Below are 13,413 nucleotides of genomic sequence, written 5' to 3'. Positions count from 1 at the left end.
AAAACTGACCCAATCAGACAAAGGATAAAGGAAGGCATGCAGGTCTGAATATGATAATAAGTCTCTCTTAATTGGTCAAAAAATACCATTTTCTTCTTGATGATGCAAACATGGAGAAATGAGTGCTTATTTTGTTTAATTTGTACCTAAACATAGGACACTATTAGTCTGTGGCCTAATATATAGAGGACACTTTGTGCAATGTATTTAATTTTATAAAATCCCATTGTGTCAAAGTTCTGGGTGACAGACCTGCATTTCCAGCTGCAGCTTGTCATGTCCACCTCAAACTCATTATGCTTAAAACTGATAGCCCCTACATTCCCTTCTTAGAGGAAGTAGTGGGATGTAGTAGGGAAAAACAGTTTGCTTTAACATAAGAGTGACTTGAGATTCTGTACCAGCTCTGCCAGTTATTAATGGTGTGACTGTTGTTCTATTGAAACTTCAGTTTAGTAATTATAAAAATGGGGATATTAACACAAAAACCTCCACACAGTGGGCATGTGGCAGGACATATGTCAAGCAATTCACATGGCTTATCACATTTACTCCAAGTGTAGACAAAGAATGTTGCCTGTCATTCCAATAAATAAGGAATGTTGCCAGACACCAAGCCATCAGCCACTGCCCTGTTACCTTACCACCAGCTAATTAGAAAAAAGTCACACATCCCACAACTATCACCCCAAATTTTGCCTATTTAAAAACTTCTCCCCCAAAACCATCAGAATGGGGAGACTTGGGTTTTTTGAGCATGAGCCACCCATTCTTCTTGCTTGGTCCTGCAGTAAACCTTTATCTGCACAAAATTCCAATGGTTTGGTTTGTTTGGCCTCACTGTGTGTTGGGCACACAAAATTGCATTAGGTGACAGTTCAGTCACAATGAATTTTTTTTAAGTTTCTTTATTGTATCATCACTACCTCCCCTGCTCATTCTTCTGGCCTTCATATCTGCTGTACTCTCTCTCTCTGGAACATTTCTTCCCTATCTTTTATTATAATTTACTTCTACACATCTTTTAAGTTGCAGTTTAAAAGTTATTTCCTCTGGAATTCATTGTAGATATTCCCCATAGACTCACTTCATTGTCCCTGCTAGATGCTCATAGAGCATATTTCACTCTGTGCTTCCCTCATCATAGCACATATTCTACATTTTCATCATGGTTTAACTGTTTTCCCCAATAGAATGTAGTTATATGAGAGCAGAACCCACATCTATTTTTGCCCACCACTTTATCCCTAGTGCCCAGAATACTCTTTGGGTCTGATTAAGCCCTTAAGAAATATTTTTGGAATAATTAACAAATAAAAGTTCTAACAACAGACATGAATTTTCTGATGCATGTTGTCAACTCATAAATACCTGCATTTGTGTATGCTATTTTCCCTCCCTGGAATACCCTCCTATACCTCACCCTGTCCCTCATCTGTTTAATAGTTACCTGTATTTCCTTTAAAATTCAAGATACAGGATAAGTATTATCTCCTTTTCACAACTTTCCTTGGTGTCTCCACATGATTTTTTTCCAAATGTTTCACTTTTAATTGTAGACACAGCTCCTATATTAAGTTTCACAAAAAAGCATGTCTTTCAACAATGCAACCAAACAGTGTTCAATGTAATGTGGTGTAAGCAACATTTAACACAATTCAACTGCTTTAACCTAAATACACCTACTGCTTAAGTCTCCACATGATTTTAGATGCTTTTTACCCTGTAATTCCATCATATTTTGTACCTGCCTCTATTTAAGGACTTTTATATTATTGTGCAGCTATCTGTGCATATGTTTTCTTTAACTACTAGACAGTAAAGTCACTAAGAGCATGAGCTGTGTCTTATTTATCTCTGTAGTTCAGCATATATCCCAAAGCCTTAAACACAATAGCACTCATAAATATGTTGAATGAATGATTCAAGTGAATGAGATAAAATCTAGCTAAATTCAAAAAGTACTTTTCCCTCCTATTCAAATACTCACTGGAACATTTTTTATTGTATTATATATTATGCAACATTTATATATAATAAGTATAAAGAACACAACAATGAACGTATTTCCCCATATCTTCATTAATAAATAAGATGTCATTAATAGAAATAAAGTTCCCTATATCCATGTCTGAAAAAATGGAAAATACCTCATAAATGTGTATATCATCTTGACCTGAACTCTGTTCATCTTTTCTGTATTGTTTCAATTTTACTATGTGTGCTGCTGAAGCAAACAGCAGGTAATGAGCTTTGGCCTGCATTTTTACGGTTGTCTTGAGGTCACAAGATGAAGCAAGGGAAGGCTTGATTCTAAAGTGTCCTAGTTATACAGCCATGCAATGCTTGGTCATATTTTTCTAAAAAGTTGTCCTTCTTTAATTTTCCTATGGAATTCAGATACTATTTCTTTTTATTTTTTTTTTATTTTTTTTTTTTTGCGGTACGCGGGCCTCTCACTGCCGTGGCCTCTCCCGTTGCAGAGCACAGGCTCCAGACGCACAGGCTCAGCGGCCATGGCTCACGGGCCTAGCCGCTCTGTGGCATGTGGGATCCTCCCGGACCGGGGCACGAACCTGTGTCCCCTGCATCGGCAGGCGGACTCTCAACCACTGCGCCATCAGGGAAGCCCCCAGATACTACCTCTAAGGGTCAAAATAATGAGAGGAATGCTGTAGAATGACATTTCCTGAAAAATTCTAAGTATTCTTCAGACCTTATCCAATTTGTGCTTTTCATGTGTCTACAAGACAGGCAGCAGCCACATTATTATCAAAATGAGAAAGCAGATAATTTGTGTCTTGCAAAAGGTCACTAGACAAATAAATTATGGGGTGATAAATAGAGTCAAGCTCTTATTTTAAGTTTTGAACCTAGGTTTCCCTCTGGATCCACCTTCCTGGGTCAACAGTGAAGCATTTACTGTGTAAGGGAACCAATAGCTTCATCATGCTCCTGAACTTCTGTACCTCCTCTGTTCTGTCCTTCAGAATAAGCACAAGGGCATTCTGCATAGACTTCTATCTTATCGAACTCCACTTTCTTGTCCAATTCAGACTAGAATGAAGGACCTAATGGTCATCTTCCCATTCATCCAACTCTATTTTCAGGTGACTAATCTTCTGCCCTCCTCAGTCTGCATCCTCTCTTCTTCATATTTCAACATTCCCATCCTCCCATCTCCTTTCTTCTCTCTTTTCTATTCCTCCTCCAAAACTTAAACCTATCCTCTATTCTCTTTTCCTTTTATTATTCAGTTTCTCCACTATCCTGTTCTCCTAATTCACTCTGTTTCTTTCCCTCTATTATTCTCAGTCTCTATGTGTTCCTTTTCTGCCCATCACACTTCCCTCCAACCACCTCATTCCATACATCCCCTCTTCTGTTTATATCTACTCCACTCCATTCTTTCCACAGTTGTGTACACTGTCATCTCCTCTTCAAACTCTTCTCTTTATGCACTTTATTACAAGTATATCTCTATTCTACCTATTCCTCCACTTATGCTCTAGTCTCTTCAAATTCTCCTTCATACATTATAACCATTCAGACTTCTACTCTGCCCTATCCTCCCCACCTCCTTTTCAACATTTATGTCTAATTTCATGTCCTTCCATGCAGTGTCAGAACAGGTATCCCTCTTCCTTTACAAGTAAAACTTTCCCTGTAGTTTGGATACCATCTCCTGACAGTTTTCTCTGGGAACCTGATGTCAGAAAAACCCTATTTCTACTGTATCTTCAACCTTTACCTTTCTACTAGCCCCTTCCAGCTATCTCACAAATATGTGCCAGTCTCTCCATTCAAAACAAATAACTATTTCCTTTACCCCTGAATATATCTATTATATACCCATCCCTTTCATTTTCAAGCAAGTTCCCAGAAAGTATTTTCTATGTTCACTATCTCCACTACCTCTATGCCAACTCATAAAAACTCCTCATTGCACTAGTCACTCCATTGAAAGAGTGTACGTGAAGAACACCAGTGTTTTCCATGTTACCAAACCTAATACATACTTTCAATTCTCTATATTAGTAGATATCTTTGTAATAGCCAACAATATTGTAAAGATGTATAAGTAATAGTAAAGAGCATAAAATTGCAGGCAAGCTGCCAGAGTATGAATGCTTGACCATTTACTACCTAGGTGATCTTAGAAAATGTTACTCACTCTGTGTCTCAGATTCCTCACCTGTAATTGTATCTATCTCATAGACTTGTTATGAAGATCATAAAAGTAGAATGATTATAAAAATGCATGGCACATTGTAAGTACTATATTGATGGCAACTATTGTACTTATTATGCTATTATTGTATTATTGATCACTCTCATCTTTTTGAAACCCTTTACCTTTCAATATATTAGCCAAAATGTGTTCAATCAATATTCAGTAACAATCCTAAAATATCAGTGTCCTAAAACCACAAAGGTTTCTTTCTCATTCACACTATTTGTCTATCTCAGGTTGTGGGAGGGATGTTCTTTTCTATGTTATCTTTAATAAGGGACACAGAATGATAGAGCCAAGGCCACCTGGCATAATGCTACTCACTGTGGCCAGGGGAGAGGAACATGGAAAATCATGTACTGGCTCTTAAGAGTTTCTAATCCTTAACAGATACATACTACTATATACAAAATAGATAAACAACAAGACCCACTGTAGAGCACAGGAGACTATATTCAATATCCTGTAATAACCTATAATGTCAAAGAATCTGAAAAAATATATATAACTGAATCACTTTGCTGTATACCTGAAACTAACACAACATTGTAAATCAACTATACTTTTTAAAAAAAGATAAATGAACTTTATGACCAGTGCTGCAAATTCATCCTGAGTAAAATGATACTTAATTTTATGAATTAAAAAGAACAATATTCTGGTTCCTGAGTGATCACTGTGTTTCCAGAAGGTACTGATATGGAAGCAGTTATAATAGATTCCACTAACTGCAAAATTTTTGCACAGAGATGAAAATAAAGAAATGTACATGTTAAAAAAGCAATAAATAAATAAAATTTCCAATCCTCCCTCAGAAATCACACATGTTATTTCCACTCACATTTGGTTAGCCAAAGCAATTCATTTGTCTAAGGCTCTATGGAAGTGAAATACTAACATATACCCAGAGGGAAGTGAACTGGAAATATTGGAAGTAGCAGTATTGACTACCACACTTAGCTTTCAAGATACTACACACTAGTGGTTCTATTAACACCTTCCTTTCTTTTCCTTTTCGGTCTCCATCATAGGTTCCTCTTTCTTCCCTTCTGCTTTAATGATAGTGATGCTACATGACTGGATGCTTGGCATGATTTTCCTCTCACTCTACATACTTTCCTGAAGTGATCATATGCATTCACACGGTTGTCCCACCATACTGACAATACCAAACTTTACATCTCTTGCTTGTGTCTCTCTCCTGACCTTATGACTTGAATATCCAACTACTGTTAGACTTCTGTCCCTGGATAATCTACAATCTTCTTAAACTTATCTTGTCCAAAATTAACCTCACAGATTTATTCTATCTAAATTTTTCCTAAATCTCATATGATCTACCCCAGTTCGTAATACCATCAGTCACCCATTTTACTTGGGTGCCTTCTACCTTAATTCTTCCTCTTTGCTCTCATTCTGACATTGGTTGTTTTCACTGTCTATTTCCTCAGTGTATCTCCCCATCTCCATCTTAATCCACTGCTCTGAATTAGAACTTCACCACTCCTCATCTAGACTATTTAATCTGTCTCCTAACCAGCTTTCCTATTTCCAGTCTTGTTCCCTACAAATGCATTCTTTACACAGTAACTAGGATGCCATATATAACATTAAAAAAATTGACTACTTCCTTATCTTGCTTATAATATACCATTCAATTTCCTGCAACTGCTCAGTTGGTTTTCTCTACCCGGAATGTCCTTCCTCTCTTCCCTCCACTTTCCACATACAATTTTCTTGATCACATTCTACTTATCTAATAAAGCAAAAATTAATGCCAATACTAATAATCAGGAACTTAGGTGTTGCCTCATCCAGGGACTCTTTGCTCAACTTGATCCAGAAGAATGAGTTAGATGACCCTTTTCTATTCTTTCATAATTACTCATAACTTTATCATTTCAGTTAATTTTTTGTGGTTATCTATTAGCCTTTTCCCCGTATTATATTGTGACTGTCTTAAGGACAAAGACCATATCTTCTTAATGTTTGCATAGCCAGAACCTAGTCCAGGGCCATGTATGTATTAGGAATTCAAAACATGTTTGGTGAATGAATAAATGAATGGATGAAAAATACTAATCTTTCTTCCATCTATAATTTCTCTCCCTCCAGTGTCCCTTTCCCTACTTCTATATGTCTTCTTTTCTTTCTTCCCATTTACTGCATACTTTACTCCAATTTCTCCTTTTTCTTTTAGGATATTCTAATATCTAGCCTTTTACTTTTATTTCATCTTCTGCCTTATCTTCTCAAATTTTCTATTCTTTTTCTCTCCTCTCATAGTCTCTCTTTCCTCTACCCATTTCTCCTTGATCAATTCATCTGTGTGTGCGTGTATAAAAGTTCTGGGAATAGACCAATAAAATAAATATATATGTTAATTTTATTGATCTCTTCTCCACATTATTCTTCCCAGTTCTATCCACTTCCTTTTTCTCCATCATTCTTTCCTCTACTCTCTCAGCTCCTCCTCTTTAATTCAACTTCTAACAATTGACTTGCTATCCATTTTTCCTTGGCCATCTTCTTGTCTCCCAAATTCTTTCAGAAGCACATCAATAAATAGTAAATTTAAAGTAATGAAGGACTAGCATACAGGCAAGCACACTTCATGTATTCATCACATATTTACCAGGTATGCATTATTTGAGTTTCATTGTGTATAATAACAAATGCACAGAACCTGCACCAAAAGATCACTCATTAATGAAGCTTCAGGAAGTGACAACTGACAGCAAGAACCAAGAAAGTTTTTAATGTTGGGGCAAAGAATCTTACTGAACTGGAAATGTGTTCAAAATTATTCTTTTAAAAGCAAAATTTACATATCTAAAATCTCTAATGATAATGAGTCATGAAAAACATAAAACTGTGATGGTTTTATGCTTTGGGAGCAGAAAAGTATGAAATACATTATATATAATATATATTCATATATATATTAAAAGTTATATTCTTAAGTTGTGTGGAAATGCACTTATATGAAACTCCTCAGCATTTCCACACAATGTGGCATAAAATATATGTTGCTATAATTTTGTATTTATATATGTAACATTGTACGTTTCATTATCTCACTTGATTCTCACAATTCTGCATCATATGGATAGTTTCTTGCTGCAGTTAAACCTAGGCTATTCTGACTGTCACAGTGTTCATGCCTGTGTATATGGCTGTAATTCTGTGTATTTAAATGCCCTTGACTATGTATATACCTGTGTATTGGTCTACACATGTCTCTGAGTATGCATAAACATTTATACATTGTGAATGTACATCTCTGTGTGTCTGAAAATGTTCATATGGCCAACTCTATTTTTTATTGAAATATAGTTGATTTGCAATATTGTGTTAGTTTCAGGTATATAGCAAAGTGATTCCATTTATATATATATATATACATATATATATATATATATACACACATACACCTATATACATATAAATATTTCAGATTATTATCTATTATAGGTTATTATAAGATATTGAATATAGTTTCTTGTGCTATAACAGTACGTCCTTGTTGTTTATCTATTTTATATATAGTAGTGTGTATATGTTAACCCCACACTTCTAATTTATCCCTCCCCCCTCCCTTTCCCTTTCCCCTTTTGGTAAACATAAGTTTGTTTTCTAAGTCTGTGAGTCTATTTCTGTTTTGTATAGAGATTCATTTGTATTATTTTTTAGATTCCATGTATAAGTGATAGCATATAATATTTGTCTTTCTCTGCCTGACTTATTTCACTTAGTATGATATTTTCTAGGTCCATCCATGCTGCTGCAAATGGCAATATTTCATTCCTTTTTATGGCTGAGTAATATTCCATTGTGTGTGTGGTAATATTCCATTGTGTGTGTGTGTGTGTGTGTGTGTGTGTGTGTGTGTGTATCACATCTTCTTAAAGCAATCATCTATTGATGGGTACTTGTATTGTTTCCATGTCTTGGCTATTATAAATAGTGCTGCTATGAACATTGGTGTGCACATTATCTTTTCAAATTAGAGTTTTTGTTTTTTCTGGGTATATGCCCAGGAGTGAGATTGATGTATTATATGTTAGCTCTATTTTCAGTTTTTTAAGGAACCTCCATACTGTTCTCACAGTGGCTGTACCAATTTACATTCCCACCAACAGTGTAGGAGGGTTCCCTTTTCTCCACACCCTCTCCAGAACTTATTATTTGTAGACTTTTTAATGATAGCCATTCTTATCAGTGTGAGGTAATACCTCATGTGGTTTTGATTTGCATTTCTCTAATAATTAGTGATGATGAGCAGCTTTTCATGTGCCTGTTGGCCAACTCTCTATACTTGTGTCTATAATATATACGTCTGCAAGTGTGCATACCTGCAAATGTGTTAGGAAGTATATGCCTATATGTGCATTTCTAATCTGTAACCTTGACAGAATTTTCAATGGATAGCTTAAAACATGCTGATTTCAATCCTGGTCCTACCCCAGTATACTTTAGATGAGCTGCACCACTCTCTGACCTCATGGTGTAGAGGAGGGTTCCATTGTCCACCAGTCTGAGCAGCTTGTTAGGTGTGGTCATGTTATGGGCCACTGATTTCTTGCCATTGTGGAAGAAGGTGTCAGGGGTCCAGATCTTACTAGCCAGGAGATTATTCAGTGGAAGGATCTTCATGGGTCCATCAAATTTCAGTCTTTCATCATGCCATGTCTGTCGAAAAAATACATCAATGGTGTACTCCTAAGGACAAAAAGAGAGAGAACAATGTTTCAGTTGAGTTCTGGTAGTGACCCACAGTGCCCTTAGCAAATGTTAATTACTTTGCAGTATTTCCTCTGCTGCAGAGAAGCAGCAGTCTATTAACAGTAGTTACTAGTAAGTAGGGCAAATGATTATGATTGAGAAAAAATGTCTTGGTGATCAGTAAGTACATAGATAATATGTTTGACAAGATTTTGCTTAGGAAGATCACTGCCAACACTGCCCTGCACATCATGCAAGCTGAACACAAGACTTTGCCTTATGAAAAGGAAAGAGCTCCCTTCTCTATGCAGTGGCATCTCTAATAAGGGCAAACTCCTTACCTTATCTCTTCTACTAAATGATCCCATATGAACATCAAAGGCCAATATAACAATTACCATAAAACTAAAACCTTAAATTTTAAAACACATTCATTTGATTCTCTAACAATATGTCTAATGAGTTAATATCTTATTGTCTTCAATAAATAAGGAACTCTTACAGATAAGATAAAAACAAACACACAAATAGAAAAATGGGTAAATGACATGAACAGAAAATTCATGAAATGGATAAAAATTGCTAATAAACATGAAGAACATTTTCAAAATTGCTGTTCATCTAAACATAAATTAAAGTTACAATAAATGTTCCAGGTTTTGGTAACAGCAGACTAAATCATTTGGATATACATTCCTATAGCTATTAATTATAAAGTTTGAACTAAAAATTATGGACATATAGCTAGATAGATATACAGACTATTTGAAACCAATGGGGAATGATTGAAAGCAGACAAAAACTTGAAGAAAGTTTAGTCTTGAAAGATGGCAGCACATGTGCTCAAGGCACTGCATACCCTGATGAAGGGCTGAAGCCTGTAGGAAGGGAGCCTTTCCCTAATTGGTCCACAGAGGAGCCAAATTTATGTAATTTGTCTAGAGGGGATACATTTCCTTATCTGCAAAAAGGCACTATATATGCTAACAGCTTGGGAGCCAGATAATAAATAGGTAGGATAATGATTTATAGTACAAAAACCTGAGAATGCTGAGACTAGAGGAACTTTCACTTTTAGGCAATCTCTTGAATTCACTTTAGCTCCTAAAGAGTCTCAGCCCCACCCATCTGAAACCTTGGGATATTGGAGCTTTTGGAAAAAGCCAACCAGAGATTTGATGACAGCCCTAGGTTTCCTTCAGGAGAGGGTAGGAGTGTAGAGAAGAGGGGGAAGAACTGACATGTTTCATGTCTAAACTTTAGCACGTTTGAGGGCAGGGACTGCGTCTTATTCACTACTGTATCCTTAGTACCATGCCCACAAAAAATCTGTGTGGAAGGGATGTATTCAAATCCATTTTATTCTTTCATCTTGCTGTGTTTTCAATAAAAGAGAGATGGTTTTTTAAAACAAAGAAAAAAGATGGCAGCAGCAACAGGTTAAAATTGTGTTTGTGGCTTTTCTTTTCTAAAGGTCCTCTCCCAAACCTAGAATTTCTGTGGCAGATACCACAGCCTTAATGGCTCAAAGTGGCCAATAATATGGAAATTTAGGAGTGGGAGTCTTGGAAGCAAGAGAGTCACAGAGGGGATAGGACCCCAAATCTGAGTATATACTTCGCCCCAAAACCTGGCTGACCACTACATACATAGTGAAAACTCTGAGGCTATGGAAAAAAATGCAGGCAGAAACAATAGGGGAGTCTTCCACTAAATGATAGATGACAAAACTGTGGTGGGTGATGTTTGTGAGTTAGGCAGAAATCAGAAAAATTATTGGCTTAATACCTCAGAAGACAGAGCTCAAAGCTGGCCAAAGAGCTGAAAATGCAGGGGGAAGCCTTGGAGAAACACAAAACCACTGAGAGGGAAGTCCCAAAATCTGAGTAGAAACTCTGCTTTGACTGACGACTAAACTACACAAGGCATGGGGGACACATCTAGGTAGTCAGGTAAAACAAAGAAGCAGCCAGAAGCTACTTAAAGTCCTTTGGCTTAAAATTCCTTAATAGTTTCCAGTTATACCTGGAATAAATTCTAATACCTTTCTCTTACTTAGAAAGTACTTCATAAACTGACCCTTGTCTTCTTCTCTAAGCTCTTCTCCAACCACCTGTAGCTCTACAAATTAGCCAGTCTGGCTTTTCTTCTCCTCCAGCACACCAAGAATACCCCTGCCTAAGGATTAGAAGATTATATAATTTATTGTCTAAACTGGAACACTTTTGAGAGAGGAGGCTTTATCAACAGTTATATATCAGGACAACATGTGTAAGCCAGGACTATGCCAGGTTTAAAGCTGGAATTAGACTCCCACATAAAAGCAAGACCCTGAAGGGCTCCAACCTCAGGAGAAGGGTGAATTACATAAAAGAAACTAGATAAAACCAGTCCACAACATGAAAATTCAGAAAGGAAACTTGTCTATCCAAGCATGAATTCTGAAATGGACAGGAGTTTAGGGGAAGCATTTCTACTGAGATTTAGCAACTTCAAGCTTAATCTTATATGAGATCAATATTTAAATGTACACTTGGTTTGGGGCTTAAAAGCTAAGAAATTAACATAAAAATAGGTCTCAGGATGGGGATACCTCTATATTGACTTACAAAAGCAAACACTCTAAAGAGACATGGCCATAAATAAATGCTTTCTGAAAAGAAGTTCACAATCCACAACAACGAAACACCTAAGGAAATGGTAATAAGCAAGAGTCAGCTGATACAACATGTAGCTGAATTATACCCCTTCCAAGAACCTCACATAACAGAATAATCAAATAGATATTATAATGGAACTATAATTAAAATGATAAAAGTATCAAAGGAGATTGAGAACATGAGAATAGATCCAAACATTATGGGGTAAAAGCAAGAAAAAACAGATTTTAAAAAGGTCTATTTGAATTAGATATTCTGTGAAAGAAAAATAGTCACTGAAAATAAAAACTCAATGGATATGTTACACAGAAGATTAGATATTATTAAAGAGAGATTAGTGAACTGGAAAATACATGTGAAGAAAACTTGTTCAGTGTATATTTCTAACAAAGTTCTAAAGTGGGAGAATAGAGAAAATGGGGGGAAAATAATAAAGTACTAATGGATGACAGTTTCTCAGAATTGTTGAATATAAGCATCCTTAGCTTCAAGAACCTTAATCACTTGCAAGCTCAGTATAAAAAATATATCCAAGCCAACCATAGTGGATTTGAAAAATACCAAAGAGGAGATCTTAAAAACAACAAAATAGAAAAGACATATTATCTACAAAGAAACAGCAGTTTGATAGCAGACTTCTTGAAAAAAACAATAGAAGCCAAAAGAATTCTATAGCCAACTAGATTATCATTTGAGAGTGGTTTCAAAATAAAGATGAGTTTAGATAAATAAGATAATATTTTCCCATGGCTGGGGCATGTACAGTATTCAGGCCTCATTCAGAAGTCTCCATATCAGAAAAGCATTCTTTGACCACCCTATCATAAATAGTAATCCCTCTTCCCCTTACCATGCATTATTTTTCTTCATGCATTATTTTGTCAGATAGCTCTGACAAAATGTATTTTTATTTGCTTACTCTTCCTTTCATTCCACTAGCCTGGATGCTGCATGAGAGCAGAGATTTTCTTCAGTTCACTGCTATATTCCTAGCACCTAAAATCCTACCTGACCAATAGTAGCTGGTTTATAAATATTTTTGAATTAAAAAATGATTGAATGAATCCTCAGGAAAGGAACTACTAAAAGAAGTTTTTCATATAGTTGAAAATGAAACCAGCAGGAAGATTCAAGAAGGAATGGTGAGCACAAGTGTTGACAAACTTATGGGTAAATTAAACAAATAATGGCTCTCTACAAATGATGTTAAGGACTATAAAAACAAAGTGGAATAAATAACTACAGTAAGCCACATGGAAGGAGGGAGTAGGGATACATGGATTAATATATTCTTGTACTATTTGGGAGGAGAGTGGAGATATTAAATTTAACATCAAGTATATATATCAACATTTAAGGTAACCATTAAGAATATACTAGAAATAAAATGCAAAACTTACAAAAGAGTAGAGAAAAAACCAAGGGGAATATAGAAAATGCCTCAATCCCATAGAAGGCAAGAAAAAATAAAGCATATAAAAACATGGGGGAAAAGGATATATAAAATAAGATAGTAGAAAAAAACAATAATAATCTAATGATAAATAAACAATGTAACTGTATGTTATGTGTATACAAGAGTCACACCTTAAGGGCACATGAAAACACAAGTTGAAAATGAAGCGATGGAAACATATGTATGGATAAATCCTAATCAAAATAAAGTCATAGAACTATAAAATACGGACAGCAAAATAAAGTCATAGAACTATAAAATACAGACAGCAGGGACTATAAGACTAACACTTTTGTTCAGGATGAAATATTACACTAAAAAATGGAGTATATCAAGTG

The 13,413-nt window shown here is 35.7% G+C and overlaps 1 protein-coding gene and 1 pseudogene across 7 annotated transcripts in view; both read right to left on the bottom strand.

Annotated features, from left to right (window-relative positions):
* Positions 1 to 13,413, bottom strand: part of GABRA3 (gamma-aminobutyric acid type A receptor subunit alpha3) — a 313,063-nt gene that overhangs the window by 69,346 nt on the left and 230,304 nt on the right. For all 7 annotated transcript variants that reach the window (XM_067724647.1, XM_067724648.1, XM_067724646.1 and 4 more), the window contains one exon: positions 8,736 to 8,956. In XM_067724647.1, the coding sequence (XP_067580748.1) occupies positions 8,736 to 8,956 (221 nt within the window). The remainder of the gene's footprint in view (positions 1 to 8,735; positions 8,957 to 13,413) is intronic.
* On the bottom strand, positions 2,136 to 2,236 carry LOC137217667 (U6 spliceosomal RNA; annotated as a pseudogene).

Source organism: Pseudorca crassidens, chromosome X, assembly GCF_039906515.1.
Source record: "Pseudorca crassidens isolate mPseCra1 chromosome X, mPseCra1.hap1, whole genome shotgun sequence".
Lineage (NCBI taxonomy): Eukaryota > Metazoa > Chordata > Mammalia > Artiodactyla > Delphinidae > Pseudorca > Pseudorca crassidens.
Note: the sequence above shows the minus strand (reverse complement) of the source record. Positions and strands in the feature narration are given on the sequence as shown.